We start from the raw sequence: 26,641 nt of genomic DNA, 5'->3' as shown, positions 1-26,641 counted from the left end.
TTTCACGGTTCATGACTTCGAGCCCTGCATTGGGCTCTGGACTGTCAGTGCCGAGCCTGCTTGGGATTCTCTCCGCCCCCCGCCCCCTCTCTCTGCCCCTCCCCCACTTATGCATGTTTTCTCTCCCTCTCTCAAAATAAATAACACAAACTTAAAAAAAGGTTATTCCCCACCCTTGTTTTCCTTCCAAAGTAATTAATTTGTTACCTGCTGTATCACAGGATAAGTGTTACTAGTGTTAATAGCTGCTATTTATCAGGGACTCACTTTGTGGCAGAACGGTGCCTTATAACATCCCTACGTATTCACCCTGTTCGGTAGACAGCCTTAACCCTGTTTGGGGGGGCAAGAAGCAGGCTCAGAGGGATAGAACATTTGCCTGGCAATACATGCCCTAAAAGGAGAGAATCCAGACTTTAAATAATTTTTTTTAATGTTTATTTTTGAAAGAGAGAGAGAGCGCGCAAGCAGGGGAGGGGCAGAGAGAGAGGGAGACACAGAATCTAAAGCAGGCTCCGGGCTCTGAGCTCTCAGCTGTCAGCACAGAGCCCAACGCGGGGCTTGAACCCAAGAACTGTGAGATCATGACGGGAGCCGAAGTCGGACGCTTAACCAACTGAGCCACCCAGGCGCCCCAGAGAGAGTCCAGATTTTAAAAACCCAAGCGATCCCATGTTTGTAAATTGCCTAGACCAATCAATATTAACTCATCTGACCCACACACCTGAGGCCTTTCCACCAGGAGCTGGGCAGACAAGCTCCCTGGGAGAGAATGAGGGAGGGCGTTTTTATATCCATACAGCCATCGGACAAGGCTGGTAAAAATAACAGCAGCAGGTGCCAGGCCGAGTCGGCTAAGTTCTTGCCATGGATCATTTTATGTATTAATTTATTTCTTTTTAGATTTTAATTTATTTATTTTTTATTTTTTTAAATTACATTCAAGTTAGTTAGCCTATAGTGCAACAATGATTTCAGGAGTAGATTCCTTAGTGCCCCTTCCCCATTTAGCCCATCCCCCTCCCACAACCCCTCCAGCAACCCTCGGTTTGTTCTCCATATTTAAGAGTCTCTTCTGTTTTGTCCCCCTCTCTGTTTTTATGTTATTTTTCCTTCCCTTCCCTTACGTTCATCTGTTTTGTATCTTAAAATCCTCCTATGAGTGAAGTCCTATGATACTTGTCTTTCTCTGGCTGACTACTTTCACTTAGCATAATACCCTCTAGTTCCATCCACGTAGTTGCAAACGGCAAGATTTCATTCTCTTTGATGGCCGAGTAATGCTCCATTGTACATACGTACCACATCTTCTTTATCCGTTCATCCACCGATGGACATTTGGGCTCTTTCCTTACTTTGGCTATTGTTGTTAGCGCTGCTGTGAACATTGGGGTGCGTGTGTTCCTTCGAAACGGCACACCTGTATCCCTTGGATAAATACCTGGTAGTGCAATTGCTGGGTCCTAGGGTACTTCTTTTTCTAATTTTTTGAGGAAGCTCCATACTGTTTTCCAGAGTGGCTGCACCAACTTGCGTTCCCACCAGCAGTGCAAAAGAGATCTCTCTCTCCGCATCCTCGCCAACATCTGTGGTTGCCTGAGTTGTTCACGTTAGCCATTCTGACAGGGGTGAGGTGGTATCTCGTGGTAGGTTTTGATTTGTATTTCCCTGATGACGCGTGACGTTGAGCATTTTTTCATGTGTCGGCCATCTGGATGTCTTCTTTGGAGAAGTGTCTATTCATGTCTTTGGCCCATTTCTTCACTGGACTATTTGTTTTGTGGGTGTGGAGTTTGAGAAGTTCTTTCTAGATTTTGGATACTAACCCTTTATCTGATACGTCGTTTGCAAATATCTTCTCCCATCCCGTCGGTTGCCTTTTAGTTTTGCTGATTGTTTCCTTCGCTGTGCAGAAGGTTTTTATTTTGGTGAGCTCCCAGTAGTTCATTTTTGCTTTCGTTTTCCTTGCCTCCAGAGACGTGTTGAGTAAGAAGTTGCTGCGGCCAAGGTCAAAGAGGTTTTCGCCTGCTTTCTCCTCGAGGATTTTGATGGCTTCCTGTCTTACATTGAGGTCTTTCATCCATTTTGAGTTTATTTTGTGTGTGCGGTGTAAGAAAGCGGTCCAGGTTCATTCTTCTGCATGTCGCTGTCCAGTTTTCCCAGCGCCACTTGCTGAAGAGACTGTCTTTATTCCACTGAATATTCTTTCCTGCTTTGTCAAAGATTAGCTGGCTATACGTTTGGGGGTCCATTTCTGGGTTCTCTGTTCTGTTCCATTGATCTGAATGTCTGTTTTTGTGCCAGACACGGGTCATTTTAGATTCATAACCACCCTCTGAGGCAGGTTCTACTGTTCCCAATTTGAAGAAGCTAAAACTCAGGCTCAGAGAGGTTAAAGAATTTGGTTGACTTAGAGGAGAAGTAGTGGAGGAAGGATTCCAATCCAGGCAGCACAACAGGAGGGCTTAAGCTCCTCAATTCTCTACTCTGGGGGCGCCTGGGTGGCTCAGTCGGTTAAGCGTCTGACTTCGGCTCAGGTCAGGATCTCGCGGCTCGTGAGTTGGAGCCCCGCGTCCAGTTCTGTGCTGACAGCGCGGAGCCTGCTTGGGATTCTCTCTCCCTCTCTCTCTGCCCCTCCCCCACTCGTGCTGTCTGTGTGTCTCTCAAAATAAATAAATAAGCTTAAAAAAGTCATCTCTAAAACACCAGTCGTCTACTTTGTTCATGAATCTGTCGTCTGGGCAGGGCTTGGTGGCGTCAGCTTATTTCCACCCCGTGTGGCATCGGCGGGGGGAGGGGGGGGCCTGAAGGCCGGGGGCTGGGACCATCTGAGGGTCACCGACATGTCTATTGCCTGTGGCTGGTCGTCAGCTGAACACCTACACGTGGGCTCTGCCTGCCGCTGCTTGGCTTCCTCCCAGCACGGCAACCCAGCAACACTATCAGTCATTAGACGAGGCAAATTAAAACCACAATGAGCTATCACTACACCCCTACCAGAATGTCTGAGACAAAAAAGACTGACCATGTGCAGGGGTGTCAAGGATGCTCTCGTACAAACATTTTGGAAAAGGGCCGGGCGGTCTGTTAGGAAGTTAAACATCCACTTACCCTGTGACCCAGCCATGTGACTCCAAGGTAATCACTGCGAAAGGAAGGAGAGTGTATACAAGGGCTTACACGTGAATGTTCACAGCAGCTTTATTTGAACGAGCCAACAATGAGAAACACCCCAAATGTTCACCAGCAGGCGAACAGGTAAGTAAATTATGGCATACGGTGAAGTACAATTCAGCAATAAAAATTAATTAACTATGGGTACATGGAATAACGTGGGCGGCTCTCAAAGTTACGACGCTGAGTGAAAGAAACCAGACAAAAAAGTGCATGCACAGTATTATTCAATTTACATAAAACGTTTAGAAAACGCAAACTGACCTGTGGTGCCGGGAAGCACGCCCGCGGTTGCCTGCAGATGCTAGAGGTGGGGAGAGGGAGGGATGACAGAGGGGCATCAGGAAACTTTTAGGGCTGGTGGATGTGTTCGACATCTTGACAGCGGTGATGGTTTCAGGGGCATACGCACGTCAAAATTGACCAAGCTGCACACTTTGAATACGTACAGCTTACTGTGCGTCCGTTGTATCTCAGCTTGGAAAATGAATGCCAACTCGGGTGGAAGCAGAAAGGGCGTGTGGGGGGAGAGGCACTGTGGAGGCCATGTTGGAAAACATGACCTACCTCATTCACCAGGTGCTTCCAACATGCCGGGTACCGTGTGTGCTAAGTGCCTCGTGGCACTGGCGCCGAGTCCACCGGATAACCCAACCTGAAGGGAAGATGAGGAGGTGGCCAATTATCTATTGTTATGATTATCTTGGTTGCTATGACAGAACCACGAGGTCTGGGTCTCTCTGGGACGGAAGGATGTCTCAGGGCTCTGGTGAGCAGGCCATCAAGGCTTTTCTTCCCGAGCCGCAGGAGAAACTGCGGGCCACTTCTTGGGACAGTCAGGAAGCAGAGCAACGTGGAGAAACAGGTGGGGGCTTTGTGAGAGGGTGTGGGGACATGGCTGCCAAACTGAGAAGCTGGAAGGAGGCAGCAGAGGGGCCCCTCTTGGGCCGGAGAGCCCCCCCCCCCTTCTTCTGTTACATTAGCCCCTTTGGACAGGTAGGTGCCTGCTCTGGACCCTCTGGTGACTGCATCCAGCTTTCCTCTGGGAACCACCATGCTGTGACTCCAAGTCCCCAGAGACCCTCTGAAACTGCCCCCATGCCTCAGCTTCCAGAGGGCACAGGTGACCCAGGCCCAGCCAGCCCACTGATCACAGGGATGGGTCTGGGCAGGTGCATGGTCCAGGCTAGGTCGACCAACATCAGCCTCGGACCTCTGCTTCAAGTAACAGGAAGGAGGCTCTTCCTTTTCCCCGAGGTGGCTACGCTGGCCAACCTGAGCCTTGGGCCCTGGGGGACATCTTTCCACCACGTGTGGAGAGCCTGCCCGCAAACCAAACGGAAAGAAAGACGGCTACAGAGCAGAGAGAAAGAAAGGGGTGTGCCTCTGACATCACAGTTCAGGCCTGCGGACCCAGCCAGACCCGAGGCCTGGACCTCTCCGGGACTGGTTTCAGGGGCCAGTAAACCAAGTCCTCTGCTGAACTGCTTGCAAACCAAGTAGTCCTCTGTACTTCGCCCCAGCGCTCAGATGCCCCACCCCCACCCCTCCAGGGGCTTTCCGAGAGACCCGGATATTGGGGTTGGCCCACAATTGCACCGCGCCTGTGTCTGTACACCGCCCCCCCACCGCGCCCCCTCCGCACCTAGGGAGGAAGCCGACGTCAGGCCCCTCGTTCTGGGGCCACGGTGAGGGCCTGGTTGGAGAAGCGCTGCACGCTCAGTCCAGCCTCGGGCTGATACGGAGAGAGATGGCGTCGCCACCAAAGCTCCCGAGTAGAGTCCCGGCGTCCTGGCGTGGCTGGGCCCTGTGTGTCTGGCTGCTGCGCTCTGTCTCAGGTGAGCTTCTCCCCTCTCCCTGTCCCAGATCCTAATTAGGCCTCTCGCTCCGTTTAAAATACTGTTTTAATGTTTATTTATTTTTTGAGAGAGAGCGAGAGAGGGGCAGAGACAGGGAGCAGGTTCCAGGCTCTGAGCTGTCCCACCACCGTGAGATCATGATCTGAGCCGAAGTCAGCCGCTCAACGATTGAGCCACCCAGGCGCCCCTCTCGCGTTTAATGGGGATGGAGGTTTGTGACTGTGGACAGATTCTGGTTTAGGAGCGTAGCGGGGACTATTGGAAGCGGAAGGCGGGAGAGCGGCTGGTGCACAGCCGGGTGGACCCCTCACTCCCACCTCCCATGAGGAACCTAGGCCTGAGTGACTGCAGGGTGCCGAGAAGGGGGGCGGGGGAGGTGCAGGGGCCGGACCTGGACAGACAGAGGGGCTTGGGCGGGGCAGTTGAGGGGTGGGAGGGGCGGTCTCGGTACTTGGGGAAGGGGTCAGATCACCCGTGCCTTGCGGTCCCGTGGAGCTGAACAGAAAGAGTAGAAACTGGTGACATTGATTAAGGAGGCACTGTATGCTAGACTTTATCTCATGGAATCCTTATGACAATTCTGTGAGGTAGATTCTACAACCCTCATTTTAGAGGGAGACTGAGGCTTAGATAAGGTGTCCACAGTCACACAGCTAGCTAGTAGATGGGGGTCTGGTGAAAGCGGTGGAGTTGGGGGGGGGGGTGTGACATGGGCTGGGGCAGGACGTTGGGGCCAGCAGGAGCAGCGGGAGGCTGGGGGCCATCCGGGTGGCAGGAGGTGACCCAGGCTCAAGAGGCTTTGGTGGAGGGGAGGACAGCTGTGTGACAGGATCTGCAGGACCTGGAGACTGGGACTTGTCTGCAGGCTGGGGAAGCTGGAGGATGGGGAATGCAGGGGTGGGGGGTGGATCTTCCTCACTCTAATTTGGTGGAAATGAGGCCGGAGAGAAACTGAGGAGCCCTCAGGGAAGAGCTACCCCCAGTGCGCTTGTCCAGGAGCCAGGAGAGAGGGTGACGGAGAGATCCCAGGGACCGAGACTGAGGCACCGGAAGGGCTGATGGACGGGTGGGAGGGGAGCAGAGTGGGGTCAGCCCCTGGGGTTTGAAGGCAGACCCGGCTTTGACCCAGGAGTGGTCAAGGTAAGTGCCACAGAAAGAAAGGTCAAGAGAGAGGAGGGCGAGGAAATACCACTACGTCCTGGGTCTTGGTGTTCGAGCGTGATGGGAGAGACTTGTTCTTTTCAAAATGTGAAACTTTTCATTTCTGACGGTGAGAGTAAAGCCTGCAAAGTAAAATTACACAGCAGTAGATTTATTAAAAGCCCTAAGACCTCCCATGGTCCCGAACCCACACGCTACTGCTGTTAACGGTTAAAAATTCCTTCAGGTTTTGGGATATTAGCAAAAACAGATAGGTACGTGTGTAAGAGAATTCCCGTTCCTCCACATCTTTGCCGAGACTTGAGAATTACCTGTCTTTTTCATTTTAGCCATTGAGGTACGCGTGCGCCTGATGTCCTCCTAGTCTTTTTTTTTTTTTTTTTTTTTTTTAATCTCCCCATAGTCTTAGTTTCTGTTTCCCTGATGAATAATGGCATTGAGCGCGTTTTCATGTTTGTTGACCTTTAGGATATCCTGTTCTGTGAAGGGCCCGTTCAAATCTTCTGTTCATGTTTCTATTGGTTCACTTGACTTTTTGTTCATGATTTATGGGAGATCTTTATATAACTAAAAATCTAAATAGAACTCCTCTGTTGGTTATTTGTGTTGTATCTTCCAGTCCCTGGATCTTTTCGCTGTTGTTAATGGTGTCTTCTGATAAACAGCCACTCCCAATTTTAATGTTGTTTACATAATAGTTTTTCCATTATAACGGACTTTTTTTGGTGTCGTATTTAAGAAATCTTTGCCTACTAAGATTTCTTTCCGAGGTTTATGCTGATAAAGATATTCTCGGGGTGCCTCGGTGGCTCAGTTCATTAAGCTTCTGACTTTGGCTCAGGTCACGTTCTCACAGTTTGTGAGTTCCAGTTCCGCATCAGGCTCTCCGCTGTTAGCACGGAGCCCACTTAGGATCCTTTGTCTCCCTCTCTCTCTGCCCTTCCTCTTCTCGTTCTTTCTTTCTCTCTCTCAACATAAATAAATAAATAAAGATATCATCCTATGTTTTTTTCCAAGCTTTCCTGTTTTACATTCCAGATTTAGATGTGTAATCCAGCTGAAATTTTTGGTTGTAATCCAGTAAGAGTTGGAGGTTAAAGTTCACTGCTTGTGCAAAACAAACAAACAAACAAACAAACTCACTGCTTGTGCATATGTGCATATCCAGTTGACCCAGCACAAAAGGACTGTCCTTTCTCCATAGCCTTATAGCATCGCTTTGTCATAAAACTGTAGACACGTTTTGGATTCTGGCTCATGTTCCACTGATCCCTTGTGTATTCTTGCACCAATACCACACTGTTTTCATTACATCAGCCCCTTGAAAGTTTTGGTTCTTGGGAGTGTAACTCCTCCAGCTCTGCTGTTCTTCAAGATTGCCCTAGATATTCTAGGAACTTTACATTTGCATAAAAATTTTAGAATCAGCTTATCATTTTCCACAAAAAGACCTGCTGGGGTTTGATGGGAACTTTTAAATGTACTAAGACTTGTTTTATGGCTCAGAAGACGAGCTAAGTTTGACGCTGTGTATCACTTTAGGAAAAACTGACAACTCCATCACAGTGAATGTTTTGATGCATGCGCGTGGTATCTGTCTCCACTTACTTACATTGTAAACATTTCTTTCAATAATGTTGTGTAGATTTCAGTGTAGAGGACTTGCATAGTTTTAGGAGATTTATTTCTAGGGAGGGCACCTGGGTGGCTCCGTCGGTTAAACGTCTGACTCTTGATTTCGGCTCGGGCCATCATCTCACAGTTCTAGAGTTTCAGCGCCACATGGGGCTCCACGCTGACAGCACGGCGCCTGCTTGCCATGGTCTCTCTCTCTTTCTCTCTCTCTCCCGCTCCCCGTCTGCAGCTTGTGTGCGTGCTCTCTCTCTCCAAATGAACTTAAAAAAAAAGATTCATTTTTAGGTATCTGTTGGTTTTGATGCTATCATAAGTAGTATTTTGTTAATTTTATTGTCTATTTATAGTTAATATAGAACTATAATTTATTTTTCTATACTTACCTTATATCCAGTGACCTTGATAAACTCATTTATTAATTCTAACAGATTATACATTTAAAATTTTATTATGTTTACCACTAAGTTGTCTGCAAATGCGATTTTATTTCTTCTTTAACAGTCCTTAGGTGTTTTTAGAAACAACTTCTGTGAAGTATACGTGTCACGCAATCCACTCAGTTTAGCTGCACTGTACAATTTAGTTGTTTTCAACAAATGTACCAAGTTTATCGGTACATTTACCAATGTACCAGTGCAACTGTAACCAGCATTGAGTCTTAGAGCACTTTTATCATCTGGATAGATGCCCCGGGTCTCTTTCCAGTTATTGTGTCAGCAGCACTCACACATTGTTTGACCCATCACCTTCTTATTTTCATTTACTTCTAAATACTGCTATACTTCCAGATTTACTCTTTGACCCATGGGTTATTTAGAACTAAGTTATTTTCCAAACATTTGGGAATTTTCCAAACATCTTTGTCATTGGTGTCTAATTGAATTCCACTGTGGTCAAAGAACATTGTGTGTGTGACTTGAATCCTTTTAAATGGATGAAGACTTGTTTTATGTTCAGAATATGATCTAAGTTGATAAAGGTTCCGTGGTTCAAACCTTATTTGGTTTCAAATAAGGTTCAAACCTTATTTGAAAAATAAGTGTAATTGGGGGTTGTTGGGTGGAGGGCTCTGTAAGTACCGTTTTGTAAATGGGTCGATGGTATTATTCAAGGCGTCTGTATCCTCAGCGATTTTCTACCTACTTGTTCTATCAAATATTAAAAGATGGGTGTTGAAATCTCTGGCCGTTATTGTGGATTTGTCTGTCTTTCTGTGCAGTTCTATTACTTTTGCTTCTTTTATTTTGAAATTCCATTATGTGTGTAAGTGTTTAAGATGGTTACATTCTCCTAATGAATTGAACTCTTTAACATTATGAAATAAAACTTTTTACTATTAGTAGTATTCTTTGCCCTGAAATCAACTTTATCTGATTTTGATACTACCCCTTCTGTTAAAAAAAAAAAAATCATAGTAGCATAGTATGATATTTCCATCCTTTTCCTTTTAAATTATTTTTGTCCTTATGTGGGTTTCTTGTGGATGGAATATCCACAGGATTCCTGTCCAATCAGACTTTCAATTGAGGTGTTTAGACCACTTACATTTAATATGGTTATTGAAATGGCTGGGTTTATGTCTTTCTGGTGGAATGACCCTTTTACATCGTTAAGTGTACATCTTCATCTCTTTGTACTTTTTTTTGCCTTGAAGCCTATTTGATCTGATATTAGCATAGGTGTATCAGTGATAATGATACTTTTACTTTCAGTGTTTTCAAGGCCTAATATTTAGGGTGTGATCTTTGTTAGCAGGTTATAGTTGTTAGATTTTGATCCATTCTGTCTATCCTAGTCTTTCAATTGTAGAATTTAGTCCCCTTATATTTAGCGTATTTACTAATATATTTGGGTTTATACCTACTATAGTCCTTGTTTCTTGTTCCCTTTTCTCTTATTTGTTGTCTTCTTTTGCATTCTTTTTTTTTTTTTTTCAATTTATTTTTGGGAGAGAGAGGGAGACAGAGTATCCCAAGTAGGCTCCACACTGTGAGTGCAGAGTCCGACGCAGGGCTCAGACTCACCAACTGTGAGATCATGACCTGAGATGAAATCAAGAGTCAGATGTTCAACCAATTGAGCCACCCAGGTGCCCCTGGATTCTTTTAAAAAATATTCCCTCCTCTAAAAACTTGTTAATTATACATTCTTTTATTATTCTTTTAGTGGCTACTCCTACAGATTAAAATATGCATTTCTGACTTCATGGTCTAATATAATACTACTTTGACCACTTCTCTAATGAGGCTATAATGTTAGAGTATTTTAACTTCACTTGCCTCCTCCCAACTTCTGTGTTGTTCTTATAAGACATTTCAAGTCGACATTTCTATTGCTTTGTACAGACAATATTTACTTATATTTAACTACATATTTACCCTTTCTATTACTCTTCATTCCTTCATGCATTTCCCTGTTTCCATCTAGGGTCGTTTTTCTTTTGCTTGGAGATTTCCCTTTAAGGATTCCTGTAGGTGACATATTATCTCAGCTTTTATCTGGGAACATCTTTATTTTCAAGACGGTTTCCTTAGGTAAGAAAAAATTCTATGTTGACAGGTTTGTTTGCTTTCACGCAAGAACTTTAAATGTCTTTTCATTGTCTTCTGGCTTCCATCATCTCTGATGAGAAGTCATCCATCAGTCTTCGTGTAACACAGTACAATGATCAAAATGAAGAAGCCAACATTAATATGATTCCATCTACAAATCTTACTCAAAATTCACCAGTTTTCTCTCCAATATTCTTTAGAGTAATATATATATATATATATATATATATATATATATATATATATATAGTCTCTCTATATATATGGACCATATATATATATGGTCCAAGATCCGATCCATGATCACACACTGCATTTAGTTATCATGTCTCTTTATTCTCCTTTAATCTGGAATAGTTCCTTAGTTTTCACCTTTCACGATGGAGTACAGGCCAGTTATTCTGTAGAATATATGTCAACTTGGGTTTGATGCTTCAAACCTGATGTTTCCTCGTGATTAGATTCAGGCATGCATTTATGACAGGAATACCACCGAAAGATTGTGTTCTCAGTGCCCCGTATCAGGAGGCACATGATGTCTATTTGCCCCGTTCCTGTTGATATTAATTTTTCTCATGTGGCTGGGTGCCTGGGTGGCTCATTCAGTTCTGCGTCCAGCTCTTGATTTGGGCTCAGGTTATGATCTCACTGTTCATGGGATCGAGCCCCGCGTCAAACTCTGCCCTGATGGTGTGGAGCCTGCTTGGGATTCTCTGTCTCCCTCGCTCTGCCCCTCCCCCACTCGTGCTCTTTCTCTCTCAAAATAAATAAATAAATAAATAAATAAATAAATAAATAAACAAACAAACAAACTTACCCAAACCCAAAATGTTTTATCATCTATTGATGCTTCTTGTCTGAGTGATGATTCCTATGGTGGTTGTCAAATGGTGGCTTCCTAATTCCAGAATTCCTTCTACAATTAGAAGTGTATGGAATGCAGTTTTAATGGAGTTCCATCTACTACTCATTTGCCTTGTTCCTAGGGCTGACCCGTTTGGGACCTTGAACTGAAATCCTGGTGTATACAGCAGAGGGTTTCCTTTTGAGAGATGTCAAACTCTGATCATTTAACTTCTCAGCACTGTGACTCTGCAAAATTCCGCTCTGCTTCACAGAGGTTGGGCTTAGCTTTTAAGGTTCCCATCTTATAAAATTTCAGACTTCAGGTAATGGTGATAACTGAACATATATTTGAGGTTCCTCAGGCTTTCGGTTTTGTCACTGCAGCCTGTGGGATTATAAACGGCTCTGCTGATTTCTCTTGTCTCACCTGCAGCCTTCCCCCTGGGGAAAACCTGGATCCTTAGCCTCTTGCCAGAATTGGCAATTGCAGGTGGCTGAAAGGTGTCACTTTGCACCTCCGTGGTTCCTCCCTCTGCACATCCTTAACCCTTCTGGCCACTGTTGCTTCTGTACCTCTCTTAAACCTGAAATATCGTCTCTGAAATATCGTTTCTCTGGCTTTTCTAGTTGTTTTCAGTGGGAACATTATTTGGCTGCCAACAACTCCATCCTACCCAGAAGTGAGAGTTCTTCATTTTCCTTTCATGGGGCCTGCATAGTACTGCATAGACCGGGTGTCTCATTTAAAACTTTATCCTCTCCTCTAATTACATGTATTTTCTCATTATTATAACAGTCCTGTTTGTAGGTCTACCAGTATACCTGAGTCCAGTTATTTTCCTAAGGTAAATTTATGGAAATAAAATTGCCAGATCACAGAGTGTGATGACGTACAGTTTTGACAGGTATTGTCAAATGGCCTTCTGGTGAGACGGTACGCTTCGGCTGAGCTGACAGTGTCTAATAAAGGACTACTGAGTTGTTTTGAGTGGGTCACTATCCTCTCTGCCTCTTCAGGTGCCTCATAAGTCCTCCAGCCCTCTCTGTTCCAGCCTCGGTCTTCTGTGGTGAGTGGACGAGGCAACCCACAGATCTGGTGTGTGGTGCAGGAAAGCCCTGCCTCTGTATTAGGCCCTAAAAAAGCCTAGAAAAAGAGAAAGAGCCTATAGGATGTGTGTATGGAGGGTGAGGTTTATTTTAAGGATTTGGCTCACCAGACTGTAGGGGCTGGTAAATCCAAAATCTGTAGGGCAGTGGACATGGTGGAGACCTAAGAATGTTTGATGTTGGGTTCTTGAGTTCAAAGGTAGTCTAGGGGCTGAATTCCTTTTTCCTCTGGAGACCTTGGTGCTTTTTTTAATGCCCTGAAGTGAATGGATGTGGCCCACCCACGTTATAGCGAGTGATCTGCTTTAGTCAAACAGTCGACTGTCAATCATATCTAGAAAATACCTGTACAACAATATCCAGAGGAGTACTTGACCAAACTTCTGGACACCATGGCCTAGGCCAAGTTGATGCATAAAATTAATTGTCCTAGGGGTGCCTGGGTGGCTCAGTCAGTTCAGCATCTGACTCTTGATCTTGACTCAGGTCACGCTCCCAGGGTCATGCTCCCACAGTGTGGGATCAAGCCTCGTGTCCAGTTTGGACAGTGCAGAACCTGCTTGGGATTCCCTCCCTCTCCCTCTCTCTCTCTCTCTCTCTGTCTCTCTCTCTCTCTCTCTGCCCTTCCTCAGCTTGTGTGTATACAACTCTCTCAAAATAAATAAACTTTAAAAAAAAGTAATCATCCTAGCTTCTATCTACTTGCTTGTAAAATTAGCAATGATACTTTTTTTTTTGCAAGACTCAAACAATGTGTATAAAATGCTTGGCTCCTTGCACAACAATCAGTGCCTGAGAGCTGCCTTTGTTACTACTCTTTTTTTAAGCATTGGCCTTTTAATTTTATTATTTTTTTCATGTTTTTTTATTTTTGAGACAGAGTGCAAGGAGGCGAGGGGCAGAGAGAAGGAGGCACAGAATCCGAAGAAGGCTCCAGGCTCTCAGCTGTCCGCATAGAGCCTGATGCGGGGCCCAAACCCACGAACTGTGAGATCATGACTTGAGCTGAAGTCAGACGCTTAACCGACTGAGCCACCCAGACGCTCCTTTCTGGCAGCTTTTCCAATGGAAGTTCAGCAGAATTGTGGGAGGGAGAAATTCCAGTGGCAACACACATGGAGGGTTTGGACGCAAAAAAGCAAGTTCCCATTCTCCTTTCCAAATCTACTTAGTCCAGAGCTCTGGGCCTGATGAAACACTTGCTTGTTCTAGACTCCACCTTTTCTTCTCAAAATGCTTTGTAAATGTGTGTTCCCTCTACTCTTCTCAGTAAGGGTTAGGCACAGATTCTCTCCATATGACCTAGTGCCACACCTACTCTCAAATGTAAAACTCTCTTGGCCTAGCTAGGCTTTGCCTTCCTCCCCCAGGCAGGATTCCAGAACTCACACTGCAGCTGCTCAGCCAGCCAGGAGCCAAGAGGAACAGGAGATGGGCACACAGCCTCCAGGCTCCTGCAAACTCCAGCCCCCAACTGAGGCAGGGGCAGGATCTGGAGACTCTGGAGGGTGGGGGCCCCTCCAGCACCCAGACGCCATCCCCAGACAGAAGCAGCCCTGACCTAAGTGAGCCAGTCTTGGGCAATTTCAGGCTTCTCCCTGATCATCTGCCCCAAATAGGCAAAGGCTTCCGGTCTTATTATATTTCCAAGAGCTTAAGTATGAGCTTTTTGTGACTAATGTTTAAGTTTATTGATGTATTTTTGAGAGAGAGCATGCAGGGGAAAAGCAGAGAAAGAGAGAGAGAGGAAAAAGAGTGAGAGAGAATCCCAAGCAGGCTCCACACTGTCATTGCAGAGCCTGGTACGGGCTCAAGCTCACCAACCTCGAGGTCATGCCCTGAGCTGAAATCAAGAGTTGGATGCTTAACCGCCTGAGTCACCCGGGCACCCCTGTGGCTAATTTTTTTAATTTAATTTTTATTTTTATCAAAGTAACACAGACACCAGTTTTAAGTTGAGCAATACTACGAGGCCGATAACGAACGATAAACAGCAGGTCCCTGAACAACCCCACCCCTGCAATTCTCAATCAACTCTTACAGCTCTTTCTTCTGGTCATTAACTCAACCTCCTCAGTCGCCCTTATACTCGTATTTCTCAGACTTGAAGCCCAGATACTCTCTACCGACTTAGACGGCCACGTAGCTCTCACCCCACCCCCATACTTGTCCCTTCCTCTTGCCACCTATTTTTAAACTTTGTCTTTCTTCTCCTTTTTGGATTACATCGATATTATTTATACTGTTTGACTTCGTAAAATTTATTCTCAGCCGAGCCATGTCCTGTGTTATGGATACATTTCTTTTTCCGTTTTATTATCAAAGATTTCAAAGGTACTGCAAAGTTGAAGGATTTTTGCAGGGAATGCCCAAATACCTAATGCTAGATCCTACCATTCTACTAAACATCCTTTGTCATGTGTTTGTTCATCTAGTTATCAATTAGTCTTGGTTTGGGCACATTTCAAACTAAACTACAGACATAGGGACACATCGCCCTAAAAATTTTTCGTGTGGTATCTCTGTCTGGTTTTGGTATCTGTGCGATGCTGGACTCATAAAATGAGTTGGTGTTTCCTACTGTTTGTTTGTTCTCTTAAACAGCTTTAGAGGGATATATTTTACCTGCCAGGAATTGCATCCATCATATATGTACAGTTGAATGATTTTCAGTCCGTTTATACATTTGGGCATCTGTCCCCACAATCCAGGTTCAGAACCTTTATGTCGCCCCAAAAAGTTCTCTCATGAAATTTAAAAAAATTTTTTTGATGTTTATTTATTTGTGAGAGAGAAAGAGAGAGTGTGAGCAGGGGAGGGGCAGAGAGGCAGACACAGAATCCGAAGCAGGCTCCAGGCTCTGAGCCGTCAGCACAGAGCCCGACGCGGGGCTTGGGCTCATGGGCTGTGAGATCATGACCTGAGCTGAAGTCAGACGCCTACCCGACTGAGCCACCCGGGCGCCCCTCTCTCATGAATTATAGTCAAGCCCTATTCCCATCCCCAGGCAACCTTTTTTTTTTTAAAGATTTTTAATTTTTTTAAGTACACCCAACAGGAGGCTGGAACTCACAACCCCAAGATCAAAGTCGCGTGCTCTACACAAGCCAGCCAGCCAAGCACCCCCTCCCCTAGACAACCACTGATCTGCTTTCTGCCTCTAGAGAGTTGCCTTTGTGGACATTTCCTATAAACGAAATCGCCCAACATATCACTTGTGTGGACTCCACTCCCCTAGCTGAAGGTGTTTGAAGTTCATCCAAGTTGTACTATGACTCAAAAGCATGTTCCATTACCGTCAATTATATCTCAGTAAAGCAAGGTGGGGAAAACGTTTGGTCCTTTTGAATGCCGAATGGTGTTCCATTTTATGGCTAAACACAGTTTATCAGTTCAACATTTCAAAGGACATTGGGTTGTTTCCAGCTTTTGGCTGTTATTAATGTTACTGCTGCCATCACTTGTGGACAAGTCTTTGTATGGACGTGTGTGTCTGTCTCTCCTGGACAGATAACTAGAAGTAAAATTTCTGGGGTTCGTGGTAAGTATATATTTGACTTTCTAAGAAACTGCCACACTCTTTTCCAAAGTGTACAGTTTTACCCGGCCACCAGCAATATATGCAGGTTCCCATTTCACCATATCTCACTCAAACTTGGACCTGTCTTTCGGACTATCCTTTCTCCTGGGTGCGTGATGGTATCTCATTGTAGTTTTAATTTTCATTTCCTTAGTGACTAATGATGTTTAGCATCTTTTCGTGTGTTTTTTCTCCATTCATATGTCTTTTTGTATGAAACATCTATTAAAATCTTTTGCCCTCCCCCTTTTTTAGAGAGCGCGCGAGAGCGAGCATGAAAGGGACAGAAGGTGAGAGAGAATCTTAAGTGTGAGTGGGGGAAGGGCAAAGAAAGAGGCAGAGACAGAGAATCCCAAGCAGGCTCCACACCGTCAGCACGGAGCCCGACATGGGGCTCAGTCCCACAACCCTGGGATCATGACCTGAGCCAAAATCAAGAATCTGATGCTCAACCCACTGAGTCACCCAGGTGCCGCACCCATTTTTAAAAATGGTTGTTTGTCTTCTCATTATTTCATTGTAAGAGTTCTTTGTGTACTGCATATGAGTCCTTTACCAGATATATGATTTAAAAATATTTCCTATTGGGGAGTCTAGGTGGCTCAGTCAGTTAAGCATCTGACTTTGGCTCAGGTCATGATCTCACAGTTGATGAGTTCAAGCCCCTGCACCGGGATATGTGCTGACAGCTCAGAGCCTGGAGCCTGCTTTGAATTCTGTGTCTCCTTCTCTCTCTACCCTTCTCATGCTCTGTCTCTATCTCTCAAAAATAAATAAACATTAAAAATTTTTTTTTCTCTCAATGTGAGGCCTGTCTTTTCATCTTCACATTGGTGTCTTTTGAGAGTCAAGAGTTTTTAATTTTTATGAAATTACTGATTTTTTGGTTTTATGAATTGTCTTTTTGGTGTCATATCTAAGAAATCATTGCCTGACTCAGGGTCACAAAGATATTCTCCCATGTTTTTTTCCCCCTAGATCTTTTACAGTTCTTGCTTTTATATGTAGGTCTATGATTCATTTGAAATTCATTTCGTGGGTACTCTGAAATAACTGTAAATTTGTGTTTTTGAATATGGATATCCAATGATCCCAGCACCACGTGCTGACAAGATTATCCTTTCCCCCAGTGAATTGTTCTGGCACCTTGGTCAAAAATCAGTTGACCATAACACTTAATGTTTCTTTCTGAGCTGTCTATTCTGTTCCCTTGATCTGTAGGTCTATCCTTTCTCTAGAGCGCATATTTGTGATTGCTATAGTTTCACTGCACATTTTGAAATCAGGTACAAGTTCTCGATCTTTGGTTTTTGTTTTTTTTTTTGAAAACAATTTGGTTATTCTAATTCCTTCACCTTTTCCATGTACATTTTAGGATCTATTTCTCACCTTCTTTTATTTCTCTTTAAACATTTTTTAACGTTTATTTGAGAGAGAGACAGAGACAGAACTCAAGCAGGGGAAGGGCAGAGAGAGAGGGAGACACAGAATCCAAAGCAGGCTCCGGGCTCTGAGCTGTCAGCACAGAGCCCAACACGGGGCTTGAACCCATGAACTGTGAGATCACGACCTGAGCTGAAGTCGGCCACTTAACCGACTGAGCCACCCAGGCGCCCCCTATTTTGGATTGTTTATTGCTAATTTATAGAAATACAATTGATTTTGTCTATTCATTTTATATCCTAAAACCTTTGTGGTAGGGTTTTTTTTTAATTTTTATTTTTTAATTTTTGAGAGAGAGAGAACATGAGTGGGAGGGAGGGGCAGAGGAAGAGAGAGAGAATCCCAAATAGGTTCCACGCTCAGCACAGAACCCGACATGGGGCTCAATCTCACAACCCTGGGATCATGATCCAAGCTGAAACCAAGAGTTGGGTATTCAACCCCGGGCACCCTAGTAGTTTTTTAAAACATTCCTCAGGATTTTCTCCATATAGGAGCCTATCATTTGCAAATAAAGATAGTTTTACTTAACTCTTTTCCCTTCTGGATGCCTTTAGTGTTCTCACCTTCTCTCACTAATCACACATCCAATAACATAATGTGGAATAGGAGTGGTGAGAGTACACATTCTCGCCTTGTTTCTGATCTTAGAAAGACAGTGTTTAGTCTTCCACCATCAAGTATGATGTTTGCTGTAGGATTTTCACAGGGTCTGTATTTGTTTGCCGGGGCTGTCATAACAAAGTACCAGACTGCGTGGCTTAAATAACAGAAATGTATTTTACTCACAGTTGTGGAGGCTAGAAAGCCAAGATCAAGGTGTAACAGGACCGGCTTCTTCTGCAAGATGTCTCCTAGGCTTATAGACAGCCACCTTCTATGTCTTCACATGATCTCCTCTCAGCGTTTATGTGTATCCTAACTCCTCTTCTTATAAGAGCATCAGTCATATTAGGTCTGGGCCCACCCCCATGACCTCCTTTAACCTTAATTACCTCTTTAAAGACTCTGTCTCCGGGGCACCTGGGTGGCTCAGTCGGTTGAGCATCAGACTCTTGATTTCCACTCAGGTCATGATCTCACGGTTCGTCAGATCGAGCCCCGCATCAGGCTCTGCGCTGACAGTGTGGAACCTGCTTGGGATCCTCTCTCTCCCTCTCTCTGTGTCCCTCCCCTGCTTGTGCTTTCTCTCTGTCAAAATAAACATACATTAAAAAAAAAAGTCTCTGTCTTCAAATGTATTCCAATTCTGAGGTACCAGGATTCGTACTTCAACATATACATTTGGGGAGGAGGACACATTCCAGCTCATAACAGGGCCCTTTATCCGGATGAGGATTTTTTTTTTCTATTCCCAGCTTGTTGAGAACTTTCACAAGGAATTGGTTTGGGATTTTATCAGATACTTTTTCTGTGTCTTTGGGGTGATTGTGTGGGTTTTGCCCTTTGTTCTATTACATTACCTGACTTTCTTTTTTTAAACGTTTATTTATTTTTGAGAGCGAGACAGAGCGTGAGCAGGGAAAGGGCAGAGAGAGAGACAAATACAGAATCCGAAACAGGCTCCAGGCTCTGAGCTGTCAGCACAGAGCCTGACACGGGGCTCGAACTCATGAATGGTGAGATCGTGACCTGAGCCGAAGTCAGACTCTTAACTGACTGAGCCACCCAGGCGCCCCATATTAACCGACTTTTGTTAATGCTCAACCAACCTTGCATTCCTGGAGTAAATCCTACCTGGTCATGGTGTTGAATCCTTTTTCTATGTTACTAGGTAAGTAATATTTTGTAGAGGACTTTTGGGTCAGTATTCATGCCATATGCATAATATTGATCAATAGTTTTCTTTTCTTGTAACATCTTTGTCTTGCTCTGATATCAGTGTGATACCAACCTTACAGAATGAGTTGGGAAATGCTCCTCCATTTGTGCTTTCTGAAACGTTTATGTGTGATTGGTATTACTCCTTCCTCAAATATTTGATGGGATTCAGCAGTGAAGTTGTTTGCACCTAAACTTCTCTTTCTGAGAGGATTTTTGCTTACTCATTCGATGCCTTCCATTGTGATTGGTCTATTCAGATTTCTTATTCTTCGTGAGTCAATTTTAGTAATTTGTCTTTCTAGGAATTTTTCCATTGTACTTACATTGTCTATTTTATTGACATAAAGTTGTTCTTAATATTCCAAGTTTTTTTTATTTCTGCTGTATCGGTTGTTATGATGTCTCCCTCCTGAATTGGGTTATTTTGTCTTTTCTTTCTTTCTTTTGTTTCTTTCTTTCTTTCTTTTGGTTGCTAAAAGAAAATTTAAATTGTACAGTCACGTTGATAGCAACTTGTATTAATAATCAATTTCCTTTTGATTTACTTTATTTTTGTAGAGGGAGGGGGAGGGGCAGAGGGAGAGGAAGAGTGAGGTAGAGAATCTTAAGCAGGCTCCACACCCAGCACAGAGACTGACACAGGGCTCGATCTCACCCCATGAAATCATGATCTGAGCCGAAATCTAGAGTGGGACGCTTAACCGACTGAGGCACCCAGGTGCCCCAACAGCAATTTTATTCATAATAAACAGAAGCTTAAAACACCCCAAGTGCCCATCAATAAGAGAATGAAAATCCAATGAAATACTACCAGCCAAACAAACAACAAAGCAACCTACTGATACAGACCACAACACGGGTGAATCTCATAGACCTGGAGAGCAGAGGAACCTACGCCTTGAAGGGTGCGTATCCTAGGAGTTGGTTTATATGGAATTCAGAACAATAAAACTAATCTGTGGTGGTAGAAATCAGACTAGAAGATGCTTACTGGGACAATCTGCCAGGCAAGAAAGGAGGTGCCCACCCCAAATATTCAGCAGGCTCCTGTAAAAAGTCTGGACCCAGAACTAAATGTCACGTAAACCAAGGCACAAGGCCTGCTTAACACCATTGGACACTGACACCCAGGAGTGGAAGTGACAATCCCAGGGTCACACAGGGTATCTCAGAACCCAGGCAGTCAGAAGTCTGGTGTTTTATCACCTTAGTTCCTCCTCTTCTAGCTCCTGAAGCTAGGCTCGCCCTGGCCTCCATTTGCAGTGGGCCAGGGCCCCTCAAAAGTCACTCCCCCCCGGGCCTCAAAATATATTTTCCGACCTGTCCCAAGTGCCGGGCATCATGCTACACGGGAGAACCGCCACGTTTATCTCTTAAGCCCAGGAACAAGAATTGGGTTTTGTTACCCGGCATAGTGCAGGGCTGTGGGAATGTGGGGGAACTCAAAAGGCCATGGTGTAAATTAAGCCAGATTTGCACCGGTGTCCAGGAATGTGAAGACAGAAACCCCGGATTAGCTGGGACCCTCCACGTGTTTGCCGGGTGACCTGGGGCAAGTCCCTCAGACACACGGAGCCCGGCTTCCTCATCTACAAGATGGGTGACTGCTACTGCACGGTGTTGTTGTGACAAGGGAACTCACGTGTATGAACGTGCTTTGTAAGCTCTACAGAAAGAGGTCACTACACTATCGTTAAACATTGCTAGGATCCAGACAGGATGACTCTGAGGCTGTCTGGCCATCCGTTTAGGGAGGAGACACTCAAGGCCCAGGTAGTCTGTGGGGGGGGGATGCACAACCCCAGGCCAGCTTACGGGCCCTTGTGCCTGGCCCTGCCCCCACCCCCCATGAAGACAATACATGTTCCATCAGTGCTTCTCCCCAGAAACCCAAGCCCACTTGGGTCTCAGCAGAGTTTGCCAAAAGTTGACACCTGGCTCTGAGAGGGTGCTGGCCTAGAGGTCAGAGGTCACACAGACTCCAGAAGGAGGAAGTAGTTGGCTTCCAAGGCTATCCTCTGCGGTGGCGGAATAAACTTTGCTCTCCCCTGAGAGGGATATGGGCATTTGGGTAGGGCCTGCAGGATAGCCTCGTCTTTTCTAAGAAATGTGGGCCACGGTGCGGATCTGTTTCAATTTATTCTGGTGGGACTGTGTAGGCCTCGGCTAGGCCCCAAGCATCACGGTGATTTGCTGCCCTCCTGCTACACTGCCTGTTTGTCTAGAGCCTGACTGGTTCCCAGCAGGACTCCAGTCAGCCAAGGGCATCACGTGGTCTCCTCTGCTTGCCTGGCCCTCTCCTGGCCTGCAGTCGTGCGGGGGAGGGGGGGGGGGCATAGTGCTGGGGCCCAGCCCCCGACACTGCCCAGACACATACCGCCCTGAGTCCTAAGGCACTTTTTTTGGCCTACAGGTGCAACCCTAGCCCCTATTCCCCTACAAACCCAACACCTCAGTGCCCCCGCCCACCAGTGGCACCTGCCTGGTGTGTGGTTACCATCCGTCTATGTTTAATTCATGGCTGGGGGTTGGGATGAGCTTCCGGAGAAAGGGAAGAATTCCCCTGGGGTCTTGCCCAGTTCCCGCCTGCCTGCCCTGGGCCTGGGAGTAGAAGCTACCGATGTGCCCAAAGGACACTGTCCCGGCCAGGGCACGGCCATCATTTGCTAATCCACAGCCCTGGAATGTCTGTGGGCCAATCGGCGGGGGCTCCCAGGGCTCCCAGGGCTCCCCAAGGGCTCCAATAATCCTGCAATGATTAGCAGGGGCCACAGGGTCAGTGCACACTGCTGGGTTGGTTGTTATGGGCAGGGCTGCTGGCCAGGCCAGTGGCTGGAGGGGGGTGGAGCCCTGGGATTGGAGCTGGCTTTCTCTCATGCCAGGGCCGACGGGAGGCTTTTGGGATACACCGATTACTCACCAGCCTCCCCCTTTTGTCTGCCAGTACAGCCTGACCCCTTGAGATTGTGAACACTCTATCTAGCCTGGGAAGCGGGCTGGACGGCTGAGCCAGGCCACATCCAGAGTGGCCCATGCTGTGGCCAGAGCCCTCCACCAGGCTGGGGGGCCGCTGGCCTGGCCTCCTGCCCATACTTCTGGCTCTCCTTGGCATGGCCCGGACGGAGGTGGAGGTGCTCCTGCCGCAGGAGGAACAGGCTCCAGCGCCTGGAGGTAAGGGGCCCCCGGGTGAGGAAAGAGGTGGAGCCGCTGTGAGCTCTGCAGAGGGGTGCTCCGGGGCTGCTGGAAGCCAGTTCCCAGGCCTGAGCCCTGGGCAGGCTAGCTGTGGTTTAAAGAGTCCCCTTGGGTAACCCAAGGGTCCAAGATGGTTGGGGGGGTGGGGGCTGGGGAGCAGGAAGAATGAAGGGGAGTGGGCCCAGGCTCGGGGGTCCAGGAGGAAGACGAGCCAAGGGGCCCCAGGGCTGACCCCTCCACGCATCCAGCCTCTGGCCCTCACCCCCTCCTGTTACCCCCACCCCCGGCCCTCAGCCCAAGGGTGCCTGGGCACCTGCCTCTCTGCCAGCCGCACACCTGCCTCCCATCCCTCTGCGCGAGCCCTCCCGTATGCCCACCATCCTCCCCAGCCCCTCCTGCTCTTGTTTCCTACGGGCAGGGCTGCACTCTAATCTTGCCACGGTGACCCCCACCCCATCACCCAGGGGGCCTGACCTTGTCTCCCACCCCAGCTCTGAGCAGTAAGGAGACGTTCCTGCTCCTGTCCCTCCACAACCGCCTGCGCAGCCGGGTGCACCCTCCTGCAGCCAACATGCAGAGAATGGTGAGGACCCCCAAGAGGGTGGCTGGAGGGGCAAACGTGAAGAGGCCTCAGGAGGCCAGACTGGTGCCAGGCGCCCATCCACCTGAGCAGGGCAGGGGGGTAGCCAGTCACCTGGCCCACTGAGGGGACCATGCCCGGTTGCGGGGGCTCCGCAGCTGCCTGCTTCCCAGAAGGGCAGTTCTTTGGCCTTTCCTCACATCCCATCCCGTTGCCCGGGAGACCAGAAGACAAGGAAGGAGTGCTCCACAAAGAAGTCCCAGCAGGATCAGAGGGGCAGAGGACTGGGAGGGAGCAGCACCCCGCTTGAGGGAGGGGGCTTGAATGTGACCAGGGCCCAGTGCTTCTTCATGGTTTGTCTGGGTGACTAAGTGGGGCCCCTCTGAGCTCCCTCCTCATTCACTGGGGGCTGGGTAGCATGGCAGGATTTCCCACCACACCAACTGGGACCACCGGGGAGGGCGGGCGGGAACCATCCGGGGCCCAGGAACACAAGCCCGGCCCATGTTAACAGGCCCGGGAGTGAGAGCAGGATCGTGTGGGGGTGGGCAGGGTTCCCCATGGCTGCCTCCCATAAACTCCTCCAGGCTGGCTCAGTGGTGGTGACCTTGAGAGCTCCCGGGTCAGTTTCCCAGGAGGTGGGGGTGGGGCGAGCCGGCGGGAAGGGGTCGCTTCTCCCCCCTTCCCTGCTCCGCAGCAGCTCTGCCCCTCCTCAGGCGCAGGTCCTGGCCCCCACTGCCCACTCTCCTTGCTCCCAGCTCAAGCGCCTGGCGTGGGGGCGTCCCGATCACCTGGTCAGCAGTTTCTATAGTTTTCATGCCCCTTTGACCAAAGTCTTAGAAAAAGAGCATTTCATAAAAGATGAGAATGGAGCCCCACCACTCAGCCTCCCTCACCTCTGCAGCCCTCTAGGGCTTTCCCCCAGTGGAGGCTGAGGCTCTGGGGAAGTTGCAATCCCCATGACAATCTTACCCCGCGGGTACCTTACTGTCCTCATGTTGAGTCTCGTGGAGATTAGGGGACTGCTAATGGGGTGGCTGGGTTGGGCCAGGGCATGGTGATGGGGTGACCCATGTCTTCTTCATTGCTGAACCCCTCGTTTAAAATTTTTTAAGTTTATTTTGAGAACGAGAGAGCCAGAGTGTGAGCAGGGGAGGGGCAGAGAGAGAGAGAAAGAGAAAGAGAATCCCAAGCAGGTTCTGTACTGTCAGCACAGAGCAAAGCGGGGCTCAAACTCGTGAACCATGAGTTCATGACCTCAGCCAAAATCAAGAGTCGGATGCTTAACCTACTGAGCCACCCAGGCGCCCCAATGAGCCCCTTGTTTAAGAGGACAGAGGACTACTGGGCGGCAGTGGGGGTATGAGGGGAAGTCTGTTGGTTTGTGGGTGGGGAGAAAAGATTGGGGCCGCTCCAGAGGACAGTGCTGTCTGGGGCCAGAGCCCTGGGGCCGGGAGCCTCTCTTGTCCTGCTTCCCTGTTGGCACCCCAACGCACTCCAAGGCCAGGGTTAGAGAACAGGACAAAGCAGCATGGCTGCTGAGGCCTTTTGCATCAAAGAAAAGTCAAGTGGGAGCAAGTGAACCTTTCTGCCAATGGCCAAGACCAGTTGTACCTAATGGCAAACACAAAACCAGTTTGCAAGGCTTGGGCACTGCCCAGGGCTCGCATTACCAGACAGGAAAAACTACCAGAGAAGCCCATCCCATCACCCGGCTAACACTACTCCCTCAGGAACACCCATCACCCCCCTTCCTGGGGTGGTGCCCAAGGCAGGGCCTAAGGGCACCCACACAGGAGTCAGAAGGATGGGAGCTCTCAGGCCTGGGTAGAGCCAGGCTCTGGGTCAGGCGTCCAAACATCGCTGGTACTTTTACAAACATATCTTGGAGAGTTCCTTGTTCTCCAAGGTCCAGACTGATCTCCCCTGGCTCCGGGCGGGGGGAAGTGGGTGAAAGAAGCTTGGAGGGGTCAGGTGGCCAAGCAGGAATCCCCGTCCAGTGCTCTCTGCATGAGCCTACACCCTGTGGGGAGGTTGAATCACTAAGGCCTGGCCCAAAGGTCCCTGCTGACGTCTCTGTTTGCGCCGCCCCCAGGACTGGAGCGAGAGCCTGGCCCGATGGGCTCAGGCCAAGGCGGCTCTCTGTGGTGCCCCAGCCCCGAAGTCTGCATCGGCACCTCGAGCCACGCAGCAAGTGGGCTGGAACGTGCAGCTGCTGCCCGTGGGTTCAGCATCTTTTGTCCACGTGGTGGGCCTGTGGTTCGCAGAGGGGCAGCGGTACAGCTACACAGCAGCCGAGTGTGCCCCCAATGCCACCTGCACCCACTACACTCAGGTGAGGCTGTGTCCCTGGCTCCAAGGCCCCTGGGCCACTGGGGGCAGCTCAGAAGGGCTACCGTTCGTCCTGAAATTGGTGGTCACTTTCCCCCCGAGTTGTATAGTTTTACTTTTTCAGCTTTAAATACAAAATATTTCAAACATCAAATAATGGACTCCCTTTTACCCATTACTAGAAAATGTTTAACTATAGTTGTTTCTCATCTCTGAAGAAAAAACAAACAACAGAACTGAAGCCCTACTCCTGCTCTTTCCTCTGTCCTTCCCCAGAGGTGGGTGACCTTCCTGAAATCCAGGTGGATCAGTCCCAAGCACATTTCCTTTGTTTTATTTTATGTACCTGGCATTGTTTAGGCGCGAGGGTGCAGCACTGAAAAACACAGGCAAAGCCAAAGCATTTTTAATACTTTTACTGCATGTCTAAGTGTTTTCATACCTTTACAGCTTTTGCAAGTGGGTTGTGTGTTATTAAGTCCCGTATGAGTGCTCTCTGTGTGTGTCTCGTTTACCACCCCAGACCATGTTTCTAAGATTTACTTCTGTTGACCCAGATACACATGGGTGATTCACTATGAATAAACTGCAATTTATAAGCATCTAGGTTATTTCTACTTTTTTACTATTAAAAGTCATTCCGGGGGCACCTGGGTGGCTCAGTTGGTTGAGCGCCCGACTCTTGATTCTGGCTCAGGTCATGATCGCAGTTCGTGAGTTCAAGCCCTCTGTCAAGTGCACTATCAGCACGGAGCCTGCTTGGGATTCTCTCTCTCTCTCCCTCTCTCTCTCTCTCTCTCTCTCTCTCTCTCTCTCTCTCTCTCTCAAAACAAATAAACACAAACTTTAAAAAATTTTTAAAAAATAAAAGTACTTCCACAATGCACAAATCCTACTTCAGCTCCTTTCGTGCATATGTGTACAGAGTTTCTCTAGGATGCATTTAGAAGGTGAATGGCCAGGTCATAGCATAGCATGCAACTACGACCTTATGAGATATTGCCAAAGTGGCCATGCCAACTGTACTCCCATTCACAAGTCAGTTCTTGCTTCCCCAGTATTGCCAGGCTCCTTGATTTTGACCAACTCGAGGCTGTGAAATGCTTCCTCACTTGATTTTTAATTTGCTTTTAACTTGAAATTGAGCATATTACCTGCTTTGTTAATTACCTGTTCAAATGTCTTGCCCATTTTTTAACACAGTGCATCTTTTTCTTACTAATTTTCAAGCATCCTTTCTACATTCTTTATGCTTTCTGTTGGTCATAGGGATATACATTTTTTCCTAGCATAGGGCTTATATTTTTCTTTGTGTATCTTATATTTTACATGATAGACCTTTTAGATTTTAGTATTA

The 26,641-nt window shown here is 47.2% G+C and overlaps 1 protein-coding gene across 4 annotated transcripts in view; it reads left to right on the top strand.

Moving 5' to 3' along the window:
- Positions 1 to 4,490: 4,490 nt before the first annotated feature.
- Positions 4,491 to 26,641, top strand: part of LOC102963513 (C-type lectin domain family 18 member A) — a 30,896-nt gene continuing 8,745 nt past the window's right edge. For 2 of the 4 annotated variants that reach the window (XM_042969645.1, XM_007074877.3), the window contains exons 1-3: positions 22,038 to 22,352; positions 22,838 to 22,956; positions 25,049 to 25,288. In XM_042969645.1, the coding sequence (XP_042825579.1) occupies positions 22,214 to 22,352; positions 22,838 to 22,956; positions 25,049 to 25,288 (498 nt within the window). In that variant the 5' untranslated portion in view covers positions 22,038 to 22,213. Of the gene's footprint in view, positions 5,013 to 22,037; positions 22,353 to 22,837; positions 22,957 to 25,048; positions 25,289 to 26,641 lie in introns of those variants that run through there. The other 2 variants (XM_042969644.1, XM_007074878.3) reach the window with 2 other exon arrangements.

This window comes from Panthera tigris, chromosome E2 (assembly GCF_018350195.1).
Source record: "Panthera tigris isolate Pti1 chromosome E2, P.tigris_Pti1_mat1.1, whole genome shotgun sequence".
Taxonomy (NCBI): Eukaryota; Metazoa; Chordata; class Mammalia; order Carnivora; family Felidae; genus Panthera; species Panthera tigris.
The sequence above is the reverse complement of the archived record's forward strand: the minus strand, read 5'-3'. Positions and strand labels throughout refer to the sequence as shown.